The 22,892-nt window shown below is 43.4% G+C and overlaps 1 protein-coding gene across 1 annotated transcript in view; it reads left to right on the plus strand.

The window, feature by feature from the left end:
- Positions 1 to 335: 335 nt before the first annotated feature.
- ERGIC1 (endoplasmic reticulum-golgi intermediate compartment 1) overlaps positions 336 to 22,892 on the plus strand; it is a 134,577-nt gene continuing 112,020 nt past the window's right edge. The window contains exon 1 of the mRNA XM_068277163.1: positions 336 to 627. Coding sequence (XP_068133264.1) covers positions 608 to 627 — 20 coding nt within the window. The 5' untranslated portion in view covers positions 336 to 607. The remainder of the gene's footprint in view (positions 628 to 22,892) is intronic.

Raw genomic sequence — 22,892 nt, forward strand, 5'->3', positions numbered from 1 at the left:
AGTTGCTATGTTTGTAGAGCGGTTCTGGCAAGTGAAAAGATCAATATTGATCAATCAAACAAAAAGTTTCAGGATGAGTGATGCACGACACATAACGGATCACACAGAGAACTGTATATAAAAAGAAGGGTAGCAGCCGCAGCGCTAATAACAACTAACGTTCTCTAAACTCCATGTACATTTCAGGACATGCAGAACTATTCCTCTGTGTATGTGTGTAGAGCATTGAGATTACACCTCCTCTCTCAGTCCCGCAGTCTGATCACTGGCCCTGCCTTTCTCAGGCATCTGGCAGCACAAGCCGCTTTCATACGTGGAAGGTAAACCCGGAACCCCGACATGAAAGCACACAGGACATCACTATCAGCTCCTGTGCGACTTATGAGAACACCCCACGTGGCTTTAGCTGAGTCTCTTTAAACTGGGGCCGGATGTGTCTTCTCCTCCTCGGGCGGCCACCAATCACAGGCGGCTCCGCGAGCTCTGCTGACGCCAGTTCCTTTGTGTCTAGCCGGCAGGCTTGAAGAGGGATTCTGACACAAGCTGCTGATTTGCAAGCAGCGTCCCCTTTAAATCAGCGCCCAGCGTCGGTGGGAGGCGGTACACGATGCCCTTTGACTTCAGGAGGTGAGTGATGTGGACCCCCTGCACTGCCTATCAGGGGGGCAGTGGGGGCATCACTATGCATTGCCCACAGTGGCTTGTATGAATGGTATGCTGCAGGATTCCCTATGGTACATGGTACTGCAGCTGCACACAGGAGCTGCTGGGCTGGATCTGTGTCTAATATGAGCAGGATGACAGCTCTGGTATACACATCACTCACACAGGGAAGGAGGCAGTGCAGGACTAGGCACTTTTAAAATAAATATGTTTAATATTCACAGTTTTAATAGGGACCTAATAGTCGAGCTAAATTGCATACATAGCAACAAAAGATGTGAAAGAACACACCTTTTCTGACAAAGCCCAAGTGTGCTTATTAGCACAGGGCTTATTTATTATGAAAGGGTGAATAGCCGTTTTTGGCATAGAAAAAAAAACTTTCAGATTTCCAGATTTATAAAAGTCATTAATCTAGTAAAACATTTGCGGCTTTTTAGCCTGATTGCCACCTTCTTGTGATGTCTTCCTTTTCAGCACAAATGTGCCATAAAAATCTTTTATCAGCGTATTTTGTAAACTGTGGCGATCAGTCTGATAGCCACCTTATTCATCTCCATACAGTATTTGAAATGGAAAACACCATAATGAAGAACAGTGGTGATCGATTCAAGCACTGTCAGTTTGCTGCAGATTGCCACTTTCAGAAATGGCTTTGCGCATTTGCAATAAAAGGCAGTGGGCAGCAATGTATTCTTGCTGGGAGTCAGTGATTGTCATGGCTGACCGTTTCCAGTGAATGGAGCCGCAGGTCACCACTTTAGGGTATTTTTGATACTGCAATTACAGTAGTAATCTCTATTAAACAAAAATCTGATTCTCCTTTTTGTTGCGAAGATGAGCGCATACTTAGTGCGCAAGCCTAGACTCACACGTGTGCAGTACCGATGCCCTCAACTTCGGAACTGCTCGTGGACACGAGTATTTCTGAAGGCTGTCTGAACAGTGCCAAAGAGCTATTCGACCTAGCAGGTCAAAGAACTAAATCCGGGGACAGCGCAGGTACCATGGGATGAATCGGGAAGGCACTATGGTATGCAGACCCTTTACTCTACTTGGGTATATATCAAACCTGAATTGAGTTTTCTCACTTCAGGTTCCCTTGAAGCCAGACTGTAATTCTGCCTTAAAGCGTACCTGAGACAAACACATGGCAAGGTTTTATACTTACCTGGGGCATCCTCCAGCCCCCTGTAGTCTGTAAGCTCCTCTGTGTCCTCCATTCTCTCGCAGTCTGCCCCGGTAAAGCCAACCGAGGCAGTTGAGGACCTCTTTGCATGCACAGTCCCAACCGCGTGCAGGCCCTGAACGTGCTCCTGTTGTTTGCACAGAACTATGGCTGGGTGTGCGACTCTGGGACCACACATGCACAGTGGCCCACAACCAAGTTAGATGGCAGACTCCACTCCTGGAGAACAGAGGGGACTGGAGTGACACAGAGGGAGCTGACAGACAGCAGATGGCCTCAGGTAAGTATATATACATGTCATATGTTTGTTGTCTAAGGTTTACTTTACTCCCTTGCCAGCAAAGGGAGGGAATGAGCTGGGTCAGTTGATCTGTGCCCACCTAGGAAGACTGGCTTGTATCTACTCCCAGCTCCTCCCTGACTACCTCATGAGGATGATGATGGGGGAGGAGTCTGTATGTGAAACTGTCATTTCTACAGGAAAAGGATCTATAGGATTAAGTCATGCGGCTAACCAGGTACTTTCAATTTAATCTTTGTGCATTGCTACCATAATTCATGCAAATGTACGACTTGTGCATTAAAATGGGAGGCTAAAGTAGGGCTTTACATAACGTTTTCTGTAATCTTTACTGGGATCCAGATAGTAACAAGATATCAGATTTTCTAACCCCTATTCACATTATTAAGAATTTGAAAAAAAAGTTTTTCTATCTATGTTCCTATTTCAAGATTTCACATCATTTCCCCTTTTTTGTGACTTGGGCTCTGGATATTTCCAATCCATAGAAGAAACGCCAACCCTAAAATAACCAACAGTTGTTGTAAAGTTAGCTGTACACTGGTTAATGTTCTTCAAAGGATTCAGTCACCATGATTCCCTCTCAGTTATCTTATCACTGCCATCTAGCAAGTTGATTCATGTCCCACTGATTTTTAGATACTTTTTTTTTTCTTCTCTATAGGATGCAGGATTTGGATCTGTTATAGTAGACTCGGTTAAGAGCTGTTATAGGGTGCAGGCTTGGGAGCTGTTATAGGGTGCAGGCTTGGGAGCTGTTATAGGGTGCAGGATTGGGAGCTCAGTGTTCTCCCCAGAATTTTTTTCCAGCCAGGTGGCATAAAAAAGTAGCCGGATGGGGGCGATGAGAGAACGCAGAATTGGCGCTTCTCTGCCCAACTCTGCTTGCATCATAGGAGGAGGATGAGGAGGCAAGCTGATGACATTGGGGTGCCCACCAAAACTAGCCGGGTGGAGCACCCGGCTTAAAGAGTGGGGAGAACACTGAAGCTGTTCTAGGGTGCAGGATTTGTGGAGCTGTTGTCGGGTGCAGGATTTGTGGAGCTGTTGTCGGGTGCAGGATTTGTGGAGCTGTTGTCGGGTGCAGGATTTGTGGAGCTGTTGTCGGGTGCAGGATTTGTGGAGCTGTTGTCGGGTGCAGGATTTGTGGAGCTGTTGTCGGGTGCAGGATTTGGTTCTCCGTTAAATTTCTGCTGATCTGTAGATCTTCAGACAGCTGTTTAGTTTAGGTTGTATCAGACAGTACAAAACTACCAGGACAGAAGTTCAGTTGATTTTGGATCAGACTTCAACAAAATATGTCTGATTAAGATCGAATGCTGCAATGTGGTGACTCAATGATTTTCATAGGAGGAAACTTATCATTTTTATGATTGGATCACAACTGACTTAAAGCGGATCCGAGATGAAAAACTAACTATAACTAGTAACTTGTCTATATATCTTATCTAAAGTTTAGATAGTTTATACAGCAAATCTAGCTGCATTTAGCTTCAATAGAATATGATTATTTCTTCCTGTGATACAATGACAGCAGCCATGTTGTGTGTAAACATTACACAGAGGCAGGCTTATCTGTATCTTCAGCACTCAGCCTGTGAAAAAAACCTAACCCCACTCCTCCTCCTTCCTCCCCTCTGCCTCTGAAATCTCTGGCTAGTAATACCTCCCACTCCTCCTGCCCAGACTGAGCTCCCATGAGCACTTGCTACTGTCTGAAAATGCCAAGGCTCGCTGAAAAGCTGTGGGCGAGGCTTGTTTAGTTTATAGGGAATTAGAGTATTAAAACAAAAAAGTATTTGGCTTGAGGAATGCCCTATAAACCATAGGAAAGGAACACAACTATGCAATGAGTAAAAGTTTATTCCGGATCCACTTTAAGCATGGCTATCTTTGATCTAAAGCTAGTTGTATCACTTACCTTAATTAACCTCTTACTAACTGACTAAACTTTGCTTTCCTAGGTCCCTATCCCCGCACTTGCAGCAGGAATTATGTCACTTAATCAATTACCGCATAATTACCAATCATCACTCATGGGTACCATGATATAAGCTGCAAACAGCCATTAAAAAACTTAAAGTAATCCTGGTTTGGAACGGCTGATTGCTTCCTAATCTGAAATTCATCAGGTAGTAGTTATCAATGTATCACCTGATCTCAATTAGTTTCTAGCAGAAATTTGAGTGAGAATCGATCATGCTGCTGCAAGAGTTAGCATTGTCACACTTGATGATTTAGATCCCTATGCAGTCATTGGTTGCTTCATTGACCCTTCACCCCCTCCCCCAACTTTTTTCTGCCACCTCTCTAGTCATTCTTCATTAAAGTGGATCCGAGATGAAAAACTATAACAAGTAACTTGTCTATATATCTTATCTAAAGTTTAGATTGTGATACAATGAGGGCAGCCATGTTCTGTTTGCCACATTGACACTGAGGGCTGGAGATGCTATTAGCTTGCCTGTGTGTAAATTCAGTCCCCTCTCCTCCTCCCTCCTCCCCTCTGCCTCTGAAATCTCTGGCTAGTAACCTCCTCCTCCTGCCCAGACTGAGCTCCCATAAGCCTTTGCTACAGTGCCAAGGCACTGTGAAAAAGCTGTGGGCGAGGCTTGTTTACTTTAAAGGGAATTGGAGTATTAAAACAAAAAAGTATTTGGAATGAGGAATGCCCTATAAACTAAATGAGAGGAACACAATTATGCAATGAGTAAAAGTTGATTTCACTTTAAGATGTTTATTGATGAGATGGGATCTTTAGATCATATCAAAAAGATCTTCATTGGTATGACCAAGATACATACAGGCATTACCAAAGCAAGGGGAAACTGGGGACACGAAAGGGGATGAGACCTGGGGGTTGGGGTGGGATGGGGGTTACAATAGGTAAGCCTTCTGAGGACATTTTTAGGTTTACAGTTCACTTGTTCTTTTCTCAGTCTATGGCATTCTGTGAATTTCACATAACTGTTTATAGGTGTTGTTTTCTTACTTTTTTTGTCAGTCATTACTGTGGTCTGACATGATCCAGATCAGGGCTGTAAATTTGTTCCTCTGCATAGCGTATAATTTTTTTTTTTTTTTAGCAAATATAAGCCATGTTTTCTTGTTCACATATGCTATTGAATAATAGTTAGTTATAGATATAGTTTACCTGATTCATACCAGTTTACTTTCCTATCTGTTTAAGGGCTGGTTCAGACGGACGTTTGCAGAGCGTTTACTGCCAGCGTTCGGGGCTTGGTGTTAAACGCTCCCATTCAAGTGTATGGGAGCGTTTGTACCAAGCTTTCAAGCGCGTTTGCACAAACGCAGCGTTCGGGTCCCGATTTTTCCCTGGCGTTCAAGGAGCCCCTGGAAGCTACATGTAGCTTCCAGGGGAGGTTAACCGCGACGGCTAATGTCCCCCTAGGGGAAGAAAAAACGCGACCGCATCCAAACGCACTGCTGAACGCGACGCCAGCAAACGCAACGCCTCCAAACGTCCGTCTGAACCAGCCCTAAATACAGTACATGATCTGATACATCGCAGCTGTAAACCTTTCAGCAGCAGTATTGTGCATGGAAACCCAGAAAGGGCCTGATTTGCTGAAGTTCTTTAAGGGTGCACTCACATTATGTGCATTGCGTTGTGTTCTCACATAAGTTATAATCGCACAGTGATTTGATGCGATGGTCCCACACATTGAGCACATTCACTTTTGCGTGGTGGGTACATCACAAGCCTTGTAATAATGCGAGTCAAGCTGTTCACTACCAGACAGCATAGAGCCTTCCCAGTCCTCGCTCCATCCCTGTTAAGTCGAATACATCTTCAGCCCTCCTTTGGCGGGCTTTAGAAGCACTCACGTCCCTGAGCATGTCAGTCCGGGCACATCCCTCTTCAGAACCACTCGGGACGTGAGTACTCCCGAAGGCTGCCAGAGGAGACCGGAAGAGGTATCTGACTGTAGATCTTCACCTGGGTCAAAGTGAAGACCGGGAAGGTTCTATGCCATTCTGAGCCTTGTGTATATCTCTATCTCTATCCTGAACTGAGTTTCCTCTTTTAAAGGACAACTGAAGAGAGAAGAATATGTAGGCTGCCATATTTACTTCCTTTTGAAGCAATACCAGTTGCCTGGTTGTCCTGCTGATCCTCTGTATCTAATACTTTCAGCCATAGCCCCTGAACAAGCATGCAGCAGATCAGGTGTTTCTGATAATATTGTCAGATCTGACTAGATTAGCTGCATGCTTGTTTCTGGTGTTATTCAGACACTACTGCAGCCAAATAGATCAGCAGGACTACCAGGCTACTGGTATAGTTTAAAAGGAAATAAATATGGCTGCCTCCATATCCCTCTCACTTCAGTTGACCTTTAAGATTTGCTTAAATGGAGCTTGGAATTGTGCCGATTCAGATTGGCAGGATGTGCTTTTGATTGGCCCAGTTTCAAAGTACAATTTGCATTTGATCTTTAAGTAAATCGGGAAAATTAGCATCTCGTTGGCTATCAGTAATGGCCCCAAGGGATTTGCGTGGTAGATTAGAATTCAAACTGCTGATTAAATGACTGTATGTCCTCAGGCATAGATTTATGGATTTATGTAGTATGCAGAGGTGTGTTTAATGATTACAATTATGCTCATCTAATTCTTAGTCTGTGTTGCTCACTGATTCTATGTCTGAAAATGCCAGCTCCAGGGCCTTCTAACGATCTAAGGTCTGCATGATTCTTGTAAGGAGAATCCCTGTAGAGGAAAGAGATGGAGCTGCATTGCTGAGGGTCTCCGAATTGTATGGAGCAAACCTGTCAGATGGTATGGGACACTGTTGGGAACCCACTAATGCACAATAACCCAATAACCCTTGGGAGACAGTTTGGGGCACCGCCTGTTGCTATGGGGGGGGGGGGGGGGGGGAAGAGGGCTAACAGTGTGGCGTACGACGCAGTGGGTGGGCTCAGAATGAGGACAAAAAGCTTGATGAAGGCGATCCGCCAGTCCAGTTCTCGAGGCAACACATGGGGGACTGCTGCACACACACTAAATTCTTGGCATAGGCAGCTGCAAACTGTCTACATGTGTACAAGGCTTTAAGGTCCATACCCACAATGCAATTTTTGGGACAATTTTTTTTTTTGTGATATTGCATAACATTGCTTAACAAATATTTGATAAACAATGTTTCATGATTGTTTGTTTTTATTAAACAACCGCAATGTTAGATCATATTGTGCAGGATCGCTCCAATATCATTTACAATTTTACGGTAATTTGCTGCGATGGTGTAAATGATTGTTAGCACAATCGTTCATTTCCATCAGTGGAGATCCCTAATCCATCTGGCTGTAGATACATAGCTTGAGAATGGAAAACTGATTAAATGAAAGTGACTGGAGCACCCAGACCTGAAAAATTATAGAATGAACCTCCCCAAAAGGGAGTTTTGTTATACCGTGTGCCATTAGGGTGTGAGGTTAGGGTGAATGTCATTATTTGCCTATAGGGGCTGCTTCTCTAGCCCACTGTCTGTATGGAGTTTGCCATCTTTCCCATGGAAGGACCACAGTTTGAAGCTCCAGCGGTGGTGTCACGGGCCTCAGACAGCCCAGTGCATGCTAGGAGATGTAGTCTGTCAATGTTGGTATGCATTGCAGCGGCTGAGAGTGTGCAACTCCGACAGGAGCTTCAGGCTTCAGTCGCTCTCTGGGCATCATGGTGAACTCCATACAGGTGGTAGGCTAGAGTAGGGCTTTTCAACCCTGTCCTCAAGTACCACCAACTGTGCATGTTTTTGCAGAAAACCACAAACATGCACAGGTGAGGTAATTAGTGTCTGCAGAGCTGACTAACTGCCTTTGTGGAGTTCCACAAAACATGCACTGTTGGTGGTACTTGAGGACAGGGTTGAAAATCCCTGGGCTAGAGGAGCAGCCAAGTGTAAGTAACGACGCTAACCCAAACACCCCTGCCCCCAAGCGGCACACTGTATTACAAACCTCCCTTATGGGGAGGTTAATTTCATAATTTTTCAGGTCCAGATGCTCAGGTCACTTTAAAGTCTTTCAATACAACACCTAGATTCTTGAATGCCTAATACACCTTTAACGTTTGTGTGTGAGTGTATATATATATATATATCTATCTATCTATCTATCTATCTATCTATCTATCTATCTATCTATATATCTATCTATCTATCTCATTTTGCGGATGAATGCTGCAGATAGTAATTTAAGGCTGGTGACTTCATATCTGTTGTGTATGCCCCTTTGTCTTCCCTATGTTAAACTCTTGTGGGAAGTGTAAGGATCCTTATTACCATTATTACCATACTCTACAAATATTTTGATTGTGTATAAAGGACATTTGTGTTCCAGAAAGCAATAAAGCAGGTATGCAGAACCTGTGGCCTTACTGGAAGCTGGCTTGTAAAGAGAATCATGGGAGTTGTGGCCACATAGCTGAGTGGACATGATTGCCCACACTAGACAGAGTTTATGGACTTTCTGCAGAGTCAGGATTTGTGGAATGTCAGAAATGTCCGGTGATTTTATTGAACAGTTGGTTATGTGGCTGATTTGTTGATGGAGAATTAGCATCCCACTGGGGGCTTCCCAGTACAAACGTAATTGTACCGCTCAATATTCTGAGTTTTCCATACTGTAACTCCTGCTGCTGTCCTTTTGGCTTCTTGTATTCCCTCTTCCATATCAGTTAATGGATGAGTAAAGTTTCTTTTAAATATGCCAGATATATACCACTATTGTTCCCCTGATCAATAACGCAACTGCAGTCCTTTTATTGGTTTCACCCCTTTGAGATTTGAGACCCCTCTGGCTGCCCGTACCCTAGATACATGTCCATTTTGCTGGAACATGCTCTGCTGCACACCAGCATTCTGAGATTTTGCGTATCTTTGTTGCAAGCTTGAGTCTGTGGTCGCACTTGTCCAAGCAGAAAAGCATCAGTTTTCTGCTATGTGCGTTTTTTTTTTTTCCCCGACGTGTGCGTTTTTTTCATGTGTGTTTTTTATGCGTTTTTTTGTGTGTTTCCTTTTGCGTTTTTTAAATATTCATACTTAACTAGGCCTTTGGAGTTTTTTGGGCATTTGGAGTCGGTGGTTTCTTAAACGGAGGAGTCGGATGATTTTTGTACCCACTCCATAACCGAGTCGAGGAGTCAGAGCAGTTTTGGGTACCTGGAGTCAGGTCATGTTTGGCTCGCGTGTCCGTCCTCAGTGGGCTTTTTTTTTTTTTTTTTTTTTCTGTGTTTCGACCCCCCCCCCCCCCCCCCACACACACACACAATTTTCTGCGTGTTCACTGGTTTTTGTGGGCGTTTTTTTTTGTAAGCGCTTTTGCAGAGCTCTTCAGTCTTTTGATGCAGAAAAAAACATGGAAAAAATAAATACAATGTATTTAAAAAAAAAAAAGTTTGCGCAATCGCTTGCCAAATCGATTTTGTGAGCGTTTTGCGTTTTTCCTATACCTTCCATTGAGGCAAATCACCTCAAAAATGGCCCAAGCACCGCTTTTTAAAGCGGATCACAAGCGAACCACTCTGATATGAACTCTCTCATAGAGAATCATTGCACAAGCGCTTTCAGAGCGATTTTTGAAAATCGCCTGCACTTAAAATTTTTACAAAAACACCTATAATGTGAACAAGGTCTAATGCTGGGCATACACGGTGAGATTCTTCTTATCAATCGAGCCGCTGATGGCTTGATTGATAATTTCCGACAGGTCCGATCAGCGAGGTGCTTGATTCCCCGCTCGATACCCGCGGGCGGACAATGGGAAGATGAGGAGCGTCCGCGGGGACGAGCGGGAATCGATCCAGGTTCCCGCGGGGATGCGCCGCATAAACGCACAGGTGTATGCCCAGCATTAGAGTCGGTGGCTTCATAAACTGAGCAGTTTGATTTTTGTACCGACTCCACAGCCCTTTACTTAAGGGAAAAACATAATTTTCTAATAATTTTTTACCCCCCGCCTCCCCATCATTATGTGCGTTTTTGTATGTGTTTTCAAAAACGCATGCGTTTCTAATAAGCTTGACCACCTTCTAAGAGGTAAATGTTTGCAGCCTTTTTTTTACAGATATTGTTCGGTGTACTGCTCACAGGTCTGGTCCCACAGACCAAGCGATTCCTCAACCACCACATTTTAGCCCCACATTTTTTAATAAAAAGTTGACTTTGCATCAGTGATATACGGTAGTTTAAAAACATGAATAAAATGGACATGAGGAAAATACATGAATATAGGCAGTCTTTAATTGAATGTGATGTTTTGATTGGTCTGTGGATTGATTTAATGTATTTGAACAGAGATAAATGTGCTTGAGGCATTAACTGATATTTCTGATGTAAATGTCTTTATCCTCCAACCATGTAAGGTAAGTAGAGCTCTCCCCATCCTTGTTACTGTAGTTATATCCTGGATGCCCTACCTTGTTCCTTTTCCTGATTGAACTGAGTAAATATGCCACATCCACATTACTGCTTGGCTGAAGATCTAAGCTTCTCACTAACAATAACTTTATTCACTTGTTGGGAATGCCAGGTCATGTGTGTTTAAACAGATGCTCAATTAAGGATGAGGGATTAGGTTCTAAAATTTAGCTGAAGGTCTTCTCACTTTTAAGGCACAATTCTAAGAGGGGTTTTTGGTCACTTTCCTAGTGGTTCTGGGGTGCCATGAGCTATCTGGGAATTTTGTTTCTCAGTGTGATAGTTTTGGAAGATGTTTGCTGTTGCATTCAACATGGCTGTGCAGTCGGTACAAAAATCATCCAACTCAGACTCCTCAGTTTATGAAACCTACAAATTCAGGTACCCCAAATGGCTTCGATTTTTCGACTCCAACTCCACAGCCCTTGCTGGGTTATGGAGTGGGTACAAAAATCGTCTGATTCCGATTTGGACTCCTCGGTTTATGTAACCACTGACTCTGACTCCAGGTACCCCAAAAATGCTGGAATCAGGACACCAAGAAGGGACAAGGAAGGCTCTATAGAATCTAACGCATTCCCTCTCTGTAGGTGAGGTGCTTGAGTCTGTGTTGCTGCGCAGGCGGCTCTTGTGTGCGCAGTAACACTGACCCGATCGGGCTCGGCTTTTTCCACTGAAGCCAGAGCGGCTTCTTACTACTGGGCATGCTTGTCGGCAGACATGGGCTTGTTGATGGTTGTGCAAAGTGGACAGCTTAAGAAAGGCGAAGAGGAGCGGGATGGGGAAGCTTCTGGATTATCCAGAGGCTGCCTTCTAACTAGGTGAGTACCAAACTGGGTACTTTTTTCTGTAAAGCACACCTGAAGTGAGAGAAATATGGAGGTTGCCATGTTTATTTCCTTTTGAACAATACCAGTTGCCTGGCATCCTGCCGTTCTTTCATGCATTAGTAGTGTCTGAATCACCCAACTGAAGCAAGCATGTGGCTAATCCAATCAAACATCAGTCAGAATCCTTGAATCTGCATGCTTGTTCAGGATCTATGGCTAAAAGTAGATGATCAGCAGGGCAGCCAGACAATTTGCATTGTTTACATGGAAATATTTATGGCAGTCTTCACATCCGTCTCACTTGAGGTGTCCTTAAAGTTAAGCAGTACAAGAAAGTTTGGAAATATACTTTATTGCCTTTTTCCGTTCTCATTCTGTTCTGTGGAAATCCTACAGGATTTTCATGTCTGATCCAACTCAGATTTAGTGAGGAAGTATCCTCCAAGCCAATAAAAGGGAAAGAAATTGGGTATGCTGATGTAGGGGTTACAGATTGCCCAGAAAGCTCATAGTGAATCAGAACTCATAGGAGTGTGTAATGGGCTAAAAAGGACCAAAAAGCCCTCTTACTAAAATGTTATGCATAACAAAAGTTTGCCTTCTTAAAACAGAAGATATTTGCAATTATTCAGGTTGGAGTGAGCTCTGAGATGTCCCACAATGCATCACTGCTGAATATGCAAATCATCTTTTTCCCTGATAGCCAAACACGCCTCCAGTGATGCACTTTGAGACACCTCAGAGCTCACTCCAACCTGAATATTTGCAAATATCTTCTGTTTTAGGCTGCTTACACACAGGGACGTTACAGGCGCACGTTAGTGCGCCTGTAACGCTCCCCCAACGCACAGCAATGCAACACAAGTGGGCTGTTCACACAGCCCACGTTGCGTTACATGTAACGCTGCACGTTCTGCCGAAAGTGCAGCATGCTACGGCGTTAGAGCGGCTATAGTTGCGTTAGACTGTTTGCACATGCTCAGTGGGGGGCGGAAAGGAGGCGGGGAGATGCAGCTACAGTAGCCGCGCACATGGCTACTTAATATTCACTGCACTGGCGGCCGCTGATTAGCCGGAAGGGACCACGTGATGCGGAGTGTCTCGCTCCGCATCACGTGGTCCCGCCGGCCAATCAGCGCCACTCTGGGAGACCTTATACGGATAGAGCCGCCTAACGCGGCTCACTCTACCGTCCTCTCCCGCACCACCATACGTTGCGTTAGGTGCACGTTATGCGACCTTAACGTGGCACCTAACGCAACGTCTTGGTGTGCAAGTAGCCTTAAGAAGGTAAACTTCTGTTTTGCATAGCATTTTAATAAGGACACTTTTGGTCTTGTTCAGCCCTTACACACTCCTATGACTTCTGGTTCACCATGAGTTTGCTGGGCAACCTGTAACTCTGGGTGTTTCAAGTCCTACCCCATAGAGCCACACCAATTCATGCCATGTACTGATGGCCAACCAGTCTGAAGCAGTGTGTATACATGTTGGATTAGTTTGTCTCAGCTGACAGATCTTTGCATTCCAGCGGATCTGGAGGTGTGCTTGGCTATCAGGGACAACATAGAGATGATTTGCATATTCAGCAGTGATGCATTGTAGGACCCCTCAGAGCTCACTCCAACCTGAATAATCACAAATACCATCTGTTTTAAGAAGGAACATTTCTGATGTAGGGGTTGATTCGCAAAACTCCAATAAAATAAATGTGCACAGATGAGGATTAAGGTGCGTACACACATGCGCGACTATAGTCGTTCGAAACGATCGTTCCCCGATCATTTCAAACGACGATTGTTTGAAAAAAAAAAGCCAACGATCATTAAGTCAAATGATGGACGAGCTAGATCGTTAAAAACCAAAGATCGGTCCTGTCGGATTTTTTTTAAATGACGATCGGTAGCAAAAGTAGTACATCGTTAAACGGTCGTTCGTAGTAGGCAAGACATGCGCACTTCGTTTTATAGTCACCGACAGTTTGAAATAGAAATTTAGTTATATCATATGCGTAACGTTAGTTTTTTACAGTGTCACGTACGTTTTGAACCGTTCGTTGCGTGCGGGCAGAACAGATTGTTCGTTAACAAACGATCAGATCGTTACACACCTTTAAAAGCTAGGTCGATCTTTCGTCAATTAAGAGATCGTTCGTCGTTCACAAAGAACGATCGTTGTTGTATGTGTGTACGTAGCTTTAGACCGTTAGCTTCTGTCCCTTAGGGACATGACCATGGATTCTGTAAAGCACTGCAGAAGATATATGAATGCATAATAATAGCTCTCATCATATGAGTCTGTTGTACAGGTAATGTTTCAGAAAAAAAGTTGCATCTGGCAGTATGCGTTTTACTTTTATTTATTTTTTTTCCCTCTCTTTTCTTCCCTTTTTCTTTCTTTTCACTAAACTAACTTTTTTTTCTTTTTGTCCTCTGAACAGTAGACTTTTTGTTTCTCTTGTCCTCCTGTGTGCTTGTGCTGGCCCCTATCTTATTTCCTTCACAGAAATGCACAACACAAGAATCTACCTGCACAGTTTAGCTTATTCTGAATTCCAGCAGTAGACGTAAGATAGAGGTGTGAATTCCTACATTGCCTATGGTATACAGGTTGGGAAATGCCATTTACTGGTAATAAGTCATGACAAAAAAATCTGATCCACATACAGTACTAATTTCAGTTTAACAGGAAATATTGTACACTGTCTAATGAGAAGCAGGAACTGTAGATTACTGAACTGCTGTTAATATAATTGGCTGTTCCCCATTCTGATAAGCTGCACATTTCTGTTACATTTTTTTTTTCTTTGGAAAGCAGTTGGACTGTAACTTTAACAATCAGATGAACCCTTTAGGGTACACTTCAGAACTTTTTATTCGGTGAAAACTTATTGTTGATATACATAACGCCTACATATTCTGTGGCGCATTACAAAAAACTGTTTTATAAATAAATGACATGATCAAACAAAATGAATATCGAATGGGGATCTTTATACATCCGGTCAGAGAGGATCAGTCACCTGCAGGATCAGATCGCTATTGATTTCTCAATTAGGATGGTAGTTTTGTCACAACAACAAAGGTCAGGTTGAGAATAAGGTAAATGTTAGGAATGGTTAGTGTAACAATTATGGTTATAACTAATGGAGAGAGTCCATGGCCCTCCATAAAGGAAATCAGTCAATACCCCAGATCTACTCACTGCTGTCGCTGTAGTTGCCAGTGTTGAAAGCCTGACGTGCTCACGTGCGGGATAGGAGCCAGAGATAAAGATACAGTAACTTAAAGAGACTCCGTAACAAAAATTGCATCCTGTTTTTTTATCATCCTACAAGTTCCAAAAGCTATTCTAATGTGTTCTGGCTTACTGCAGCACTTTGTACTATCACAGTCTCTGTAATAAATCAATGTATCTTTCCCTTGTCAGACTTGTCAGCCTGTGTCTGGAAGGCTGCCAAGTTCTTCAGTGTTGTGGTTCTGCTATGCACTCCCCCCACAGGGGGGAAAGAAACACACAAATGATCTCTTGAGATTCAAAAGGAAGGCTGTATACAGCCTGCTTGTGTATGGATGTATTTTCTATGTGTGGACATACTGTACATCAACCTACTTCCTGTTTTGGTGGCCATTTTGTTTGTTTATAAACAGACTTTTTAAAACTGTTTTTAACCACTTTTAATGCGGCGGGGAGCGGCAAAATTGTGACAGAGGGGAATAGGAGATGTCCCCTAACGCACTGGTATGTTTACTTTTGTGCGATTTTAACAATACAGATTCTCTTTAAGAGCTGGGCACTGTCCAAATATGATGTTTTTATTGTGATTACAAGATGCAGCCCTGTGCCTGGTGTCACACCCCAACCACCCTTAACTGTGTCAATGCATTCAAGAAGAAGAAACAAACGGGCACCAGTGGTTCACAGCATGTAATTTATCCCGGCAAAAAGGCTTTACATCGGCGATACACAAGATGACAGTTTCAGCTGTTTAGTGATACATCACCCATCTGACACTACAGCACATCCACAGAGACTAGTAAGCCCGACAGTTGTTCCATGCTATACATGCATCCTCATGGACTTAACTCCATAGCATGGAGAAAGCACCGCACCTGTGTTATCTATAGACACTGTGCATGTAATGCTTGCATGAACTTTGCTGTATCTTGCTGCCACAATAAAGCCTCACATTTGGAGTGCCTGGTTCTTCTCAAGTTACTGCACAGTTATGGTTATGCATACTGGTAGGCAACCTTGAAGAGGGGGAGACCTGTTTTAAAAAATGCAGTTGTAGAAAGTTTGTGAGTGGCATGCCCCGAGTTTTCAAGGGGCGTGGCCAGATCGCTGTGGGTGAGTCTGGTATGAATAAGATGATGCCTCTGTGTAGCCAATGAATTCCCCCCAATGCATATTCTAGTGCTCTTGTTTGACTTTTATGCTCCCTCCATTCCCATTATGCTACCATAAGCAGAGCAGTGCAGGTAAGCAGCTGAAAGGCATGGGAAGAGGGAAGAGGGGACCAGGTGTGATAAAACAATTAAATTAAAAAAGGCAAGAAAACGAAGGTAAGTACTGGCTTACCCTCCAGCATTGTATTGCAATTCAGTCTGAAAGAGTTGTTCTAGCCACTTACCCCGCCTGCCAAGTGATGTCACTCCCGCTCTTTTGATCCTTCTCATAGGAACGAGAAGGATCAATTCGGCCAATTTCTGGCCATGAGCATTGTTCTTCCCACTCACCCATGCCAATGCGTTACATAACTCCCCCACTGCTCTGTCTGTACAAGGTTTGAACACATCTGTACAGCCTCCGCCCAAGAGATTGAGTCCCGATCCCCGCCAGGTGACATGCCTCATAAGTGTGTACAAGGCTTTGGAGGCAGAGCATCAGAACAGAAGTAAGGCAGCTGGCATTGTTTATTAGAGAATCAAGATGGCAAAAGCCCGCTCCCCCCCTCCCCCCATTCCTTCCATGTCAGCTTCCATTTTCACTGTCAGTGAAAGGGGCTCCCAAAAATTTCCATTCTGCTCCTGGATTGGACAGGCTGGCTCCAAATTCCACATTAATCTGGCCACTCTTGTAGCATCCTGTTTGATGACCTACGTTTTAACGTAACAGTAAGTGATGCATGCTGTCCATTAGTCTAGCCACTGTATGAGTTTTCATTATGTGGACAACGTGTTCATTGTAGTTTTTTAATCTGTGACACCACGTCACCCATGTGTCTCATCAAAGCTGCAGCTTCTGCTTCCTGTTTCTTGTGTTTTTTTTTTGTTTTTTAATCTGATTTTCTCTGATTGACTTACGGAAGACTTAGAACTACCAATGTTCTGGCCTCTGGATCCTTCTCTGTGCCGGTATAATGAAGTTAGCAGCCATAGGACATCCTTGTGGTCTTTGCCTTCCTCACAGACGGAGGAGTGAATAATGACCTAATAATGCTAACAGACCTTCAGGAGCCTATGTGTTTTCTTTGTTTGAAACAATGTCGTCATAGGATTTGAAACGAGTTGCTCTGGATAATGTACATTTGCTTCTACAAACTCTCAAAACTTGGGATACTTGTATGCACATTTCTCGGTTTGTATCTAAAAACTGCAGGAAAGCTAAACAGTTTGACTTAACATTTACTACCGTGTGGTTGTGTTTACCCCGTGCCCTTTCCAAGAAATGTTTCATCTGATAGCCATATCTGGATTAGCGAAGACGTAGACTTGGCTAAATATAAATGTGCATTACTTTGAAAGGAAGTTGTTTCTACTAAACGCTATCAAATGGTACCTACTGCTGTGCTTATTAAGCCAATAGCTGTAATGGAGGTTTCCGGTTCTTTTGTCTTTTATTAGACTCTGCCCTACCTCCCATCTTCCCACTGTGATCACTGCCCAGCTTTGTAAAGACGGTAGTGGGAATCTTCTGTGAAGTAAAGCAAACCTGTGAAAGCATTAAAGTAAAGCTATGTGCACACACTCAACAAAGGGTTTTTGAAACCTCTCAATGACTGATATTGGACATTTTGCCCAATCCATCCAGCGGATCAAGTCAGACGTCTGTTGGGCAGATATATCGTTCAGCTGCCATGTGTGTACAATGTAATCTAAGTACATTATTCTACAGTATGCACGCATGTTGTGCATAATGTCGCACCTGCACACAGTATTTGAGTTGCTAGCTTGCAATATCGGCATGCGGACAACGTTGTTGGAAAGACTCGTCGCTTTTGTAGAGTGTGTATACGGACCTTAAACCTGCAGTAAAGATAAGTTCTGCATACCCTTCTAGTCTCTTAGGTTAGCAGACACCTGGAAGCTCCTTATTTTGGCATCCTACCTTTCCTGCCTCTGCTGTAGCCTGTGTTGGGTCCACCCTGCATGCCCATTTTGTACGCTACTGCACGGCTGTGTGTAGCAGCCCCTGCCAGGAGCACAGTGGGCATGTGTGGTTACTGATGTTTCCAAACCTTGCATACCCAGTGGACGTTCTATGCAGCTAGTAATGAGCGTGATTTATGTGCGATGGTGTACATACTGAAGTGCATGTACCCTGCTCTGACTGGAAGAGCTGTGAACAGGGGCTAAAGTGGCAGCACAGAGTGGAGGCCGGGCACAAAAAGGTGCCACCAAGTGTCTGCTGTCTCACCCAGACCGCCATCCAATGTCAATGGCAAATGAAAACAAAGCTTAGTCACTGCGGGTGTCCAGAGGATAGTTCAGTGACGCCGTCGGTGCAGGGTGGCTGCAGGGGCTTGGTAGAAGCCCCAGGTAAGTGAAGCTCCCCCCTCCCCCTACTCATTCAGTTTAGGTTCACTTTAAGCTGTAACTTGTGATATATTAGTCTTTAGATGGCTGTGGAAACTGCCAGTTTGTACCTACCTCTAAAATTGCTATTTCCGGTGTGATGCAATCCAATGGACTACAGTATCCCACTGCAGTGTTTTTCAGCAGAATACCTGTGTTAAAAGTGGCAGTGAACCATACTGTGCGCTTTACTGTATGTAACGTAGCGCCCGCATAACGTGCGATGCGACTCTTCATCTCCATTGCGTTCCTGTTTTTGCAGGAAATGCAACGCAGCTCTCACTGTGAACCTAGCCTAAGGAATGTTGCTTGCCGTATATCCGTAAATCTCTTAAGAGAAGCCTTGTTATCTTTAATCATCTGCAATTAGTAAAACTTAAAAAATGGGGAAGTTGCAAAGAAATTATAATTCCTGACCAATTAGGCAGCCATGTAGTTAGTAATGCTTGTGCTCACTGAGGCATGTACCTGCTGTCATAGTGAAGGAATTTCCTAGCGAGCGGCTCATGGCTTCCTTGTAGCCTTCACTCAGGAAACAGGCCATGAAATGCATTCCTCCAACTCATCCTGTTCTCACCTTCTCTGCTCATTTATTTGTCTGGAGGAATGGCTGTGAGCCACTGCTGGGCGTCAGCGTTCCTAATGCAGGAAGCCATTGCTTTCCTCTGAGCACAGCCATGATGTCATGCTTTGGCAGGAATGTAAATAGAGTGTGATGGACTCTAGGAAGCTGTCACTCTTTGTTTTGTTTTCCCCAAGATATAGATGTGGCAAAGGTTCTGTGGGTTAGGAAGAGTAATCACCAGTAGGTTGGACTGATATTTATCAGTGGGGATGTACTTCCTAAAGGAGGAATTTGATTGAATAGAGGTAGCCATACATCTAGCGATGATGGGCAGATACACACCAAGAAACATCTCTCTCTCTCTCTCTCTCTCTCTCTCTCTCTCTCTCTCTCTCTCTCTCTCTCTCTCTCTCTCTCTCTCTCTCTCTCTCTCTCTCTCTCTCTCTCTCTCTCTCTCTCTCTCTCCATTTATACATTACATACACCCCACTCTTCCATTAGCGATATACACGCTGCTGGCGTATAGCACATCACATGCGCCACATGCTGTGCATCGGCGGTATGTATACTGCTGATGGAAGTGCAGAGGGTTCCTAAAATGGATGGGCTCCACGTGTGTGTTCCCTCCCCAGTGCGCCAGATTCCTTCATAAGAACGCAAGCTGAGCTTTGCACTACTGAACAGCACATGGGTTACACCAGCTTTACAAATGAATGGCAAAGTGTTACTGTGTGTTGTGACATGGATGCTACTAGAAGAGACTATTTATGAAATACATTGTGATGTGCCGAATGATCATCGCAACAGATTCAGTGTTAAGTTAGCTTTGGCGTGCGCTCTAAGACGCACACCGTCACTTGTGTTGATGCAAGTACTCATGTGATTTCCTCTAGCTGTGCCCTGCATGGCTATGGAGAATCGCAGGCAGATGCAGCATTTTTATCCTGAATATTTTCATACATTAACTGTATATTTAGTTTTGTACTTGTGTTGCTGGATGCTTCGATATTGTGGTACGTTGGGATCCCTCTGTTGTCTGGTACATTAAAAACGTTCGATTATCCCGTTTATTCGATCTAAATTATCGAATTGAATGAAAGTTGAAAATATATTTTTCGATTAAGAAATTCGAGCGATTATCTTTTTTTTTTTTGTTTGTTTGTTTTTTTTGTTTGTTTTTTTTCCGAGAAAAATCAGATTGGACATGCTGGAAAAATCTTAATATTCGATGTAACAGAATAATCTAACTAAATTATCTAATAAAAAAAAATGAAAAATTGTACCATGTATGGCCACCTTTAAAGAGACACTGAAGCGAAAAAAAATTATGATATTATGATTTGTATGTGTAGTACAGCTAAGAAATAAAACATTAAGATCAGATACATCAGTGTAATTGTTTCCAGTACAGGAAGAGTTAAAAAAAACTCCAGTTGTTATCTCTATGCAAAAAAGCCATTAAGCTCTACGACTTTCAAAGTCGTGGAGAGGGCTGTTTTCTGACTTTTATTATCTCAACTGTTAGTGAACTAATTGCTTTTTCTCTGCCAGAGGAGAGGTCATTAGTTCACAGACTGCTCTAAAAGAATCATTTTGAATGCTGAGTGTTGTGTAATCTGCACATATTAGAGAATGATGCAATGTTAGAAAAAACACTATATACCTGAAAATAAAAATATGTGAATATTTTATTTGCTGCTAATCTTCTAGTAATTATTCATAGTATACAACCAATTCATTATATCATATTTTTTTCGCTTCAGTGTCTCTTTAAAGAGAAACTCCGACCAAAAATTGAACTTTATTCCAATCAGTAGCTGATACCCCCTTTTACATGAGAAATCTATTCCTTTTCACAAACAGACCATCAGGGGGGGCTGTATGACTGATATTGTGGTGAAACCCCTCCCACAAGTAACCCCTCCCACAAGAAAAGTTTGAACTTTTGTGGGAAATAGCTGTGTTCAGCTGTTTCCAACTGCCAAAAACCATGCAGCAGCTACATCACCTGCCAACAGTAAAATGTTCACTGGAGTTCCTCTTTAAGTTCATATATTAATTTACCTGTTGGACTTTTAACATAGCTGCAGAATGTAAGACTGCATCAGTTTCCGTGAGCTGGTATAGGGATTATGGGGTTGATGTATGAAGCAGAAGTAATATTGCTGTGTGCAGACATTGCACGGCAAGATTACCGTTTCTACCGCCATCAGTGTACCGTGATTTATGCTATTGGTGTGACCTATAGTACTCTAGTACTGTGAGTTGCTATGGTAATGCATGCTAGTAACACAGGTTACCGTAGCAGTACTCATGTTACTTGAGTACTATGGGCACGCTAACAGCTTAACTCACGGTACACTGTTGGTGGTAGTATGGATAATATTGCCATGCTCTGACTGCGTACAGCAATAATACCGCTGCTTTGTACATCAACCCCTGTGTTTCTAATAAGTTTCCATAAATAAGTTTTAGCAATAAGATATAGTGGTCTGGTCCAGAAAAGAGTCCTCTTTTAGAAGCACCGTTGACAACCACATCTCTTTTTTTTAAATACGGTAGTTTTTTTTTTTTTTTTCAAAAGTAAAGGTCGGTGAAGTCGGTGGTATTCGGAAGATAGAGATAGTCTAGAGATAACCTTACAACTATAATGCTCTCTATTTCCGTTATTTCATGATTGGTGGTGACATTTGTGTGTAGTGTATGTGTATTTATAGAGTCACCCACTCAGTGAATTTCTTGATCTGGGCCCACAAATGATTCTGCATACACCTTCTCGTACAATCATTGTGTCCTCCCACACACTTCCTCTGCCTGGGACTGCACCACCAAGCTTCACTTAAATGACACAAATTATGGTCGTGTTCTGGTTTCATCTGTTCATTTCACGTGTCTTCTGTTTATAAAATGCTGTGAACTTGGCTATTTCTGTCAGACAGCTAGATAACATGTGGAGCTTTTTATAGGAAAGACTTCATCTGTTATGGAGGTTACATTAGATGAAGGCATTCTGTTTTGAATCTGCTGTAAGAGGATATGAGGTTATGGCTCATAACCATCAAATCCTCTTCCATAAATGCTACTTTTAATCACAAAACTGAGTAAAAAAAAATCGACTTTTGCAGAAACCTGAGCAGCTTACATGTGCTAGGAAGTTGAAGAATAAGTGCTTTTACAGGTATCTGTGACTTTTTTTTTTTTTCTTATGTGGACACATTTTTAGTGGCTGGATGGTGTAATAGTTAAGGACTCTGCCTCTGGCGCAGGAGACCTAGGTTCGAACGTCGGCTCTGCCTGTTCAGTAAGCCAGCACCTATTTAGTAGGAGACCTTAGGCAAGTCTCCCTAACACTGCTACTGCCTATAGAGCGCGTCCCAGTGGCTGCAGCTCTGGCGCTTTGAGTCTGCCAGGAGAAAAGCGCGATATAAATGTTATTTGTCTTGTCTGGTCTTTTTACAATTGTTTTCATTTTAGATTGACTCTGAGGCAGGGTTCACACTCGACTGGTTTGCATATGTTTTTCCACATGAGAATTTGCTTTCGAACTGGCAGCCATGTAAATCAATTTGCTTATATACAACCAATGGGAATTTTTTTGCATGCTGGATAAAAACGTACAGCCTGCAGTCTATTTTCGCAGTCTGTTTTAAGGCCCATACACACGCCTGAATTAAGTCGGCTGAGGCAGTTGATAACGACAGCCTCAGCCGATAATCAGGCGTGTGTGTGTGTACAGCAACCCGCGAGCGATCCGAACCGGCACATCTACTCAACCCCAGCGACACCAATCCCGTTGTTTGTGCTGCTTCCCCGCACATACACCACTCGTCGTCCCTCCATCACCCTCCCACCTAGCAACACAATGTGTCATCAGCTGACACCTGTGCAGCCTGGCCCAGCAATGTCGCCACCCAAGGGGGATCAGGTCCTTATCCTGGTAGAGTGTACGCGGCTTTACCCAAGTAGAGAGAAACCTCTGGATGGTTCAGAGGCTTCTTGTGTCCTCCTCAAACCCATCGCCGATAGCATGGACCCTTTTAATTTTGTGTCCGCGCTCCCTGCAGCACAGCTGCTTTTGTGCCTGGTGGGGAGTTCGGCCATAAG

Source organism: Hyperolius riggenbachi, chromosome 3 (assembly GCF_040937935.1).
Source record: "Hyperolius riggenbachi isolate aHypRig1 chromosome 3, aHypRig1.pri, whole genome shotgun sequence".
Classification (NCBI taxonomy): Eukaryota; Metazoa; Chordata; class Amphibia; order Anura; family Hyperoliidae; genus Hyperolius; species Hyperolius riggenbachi.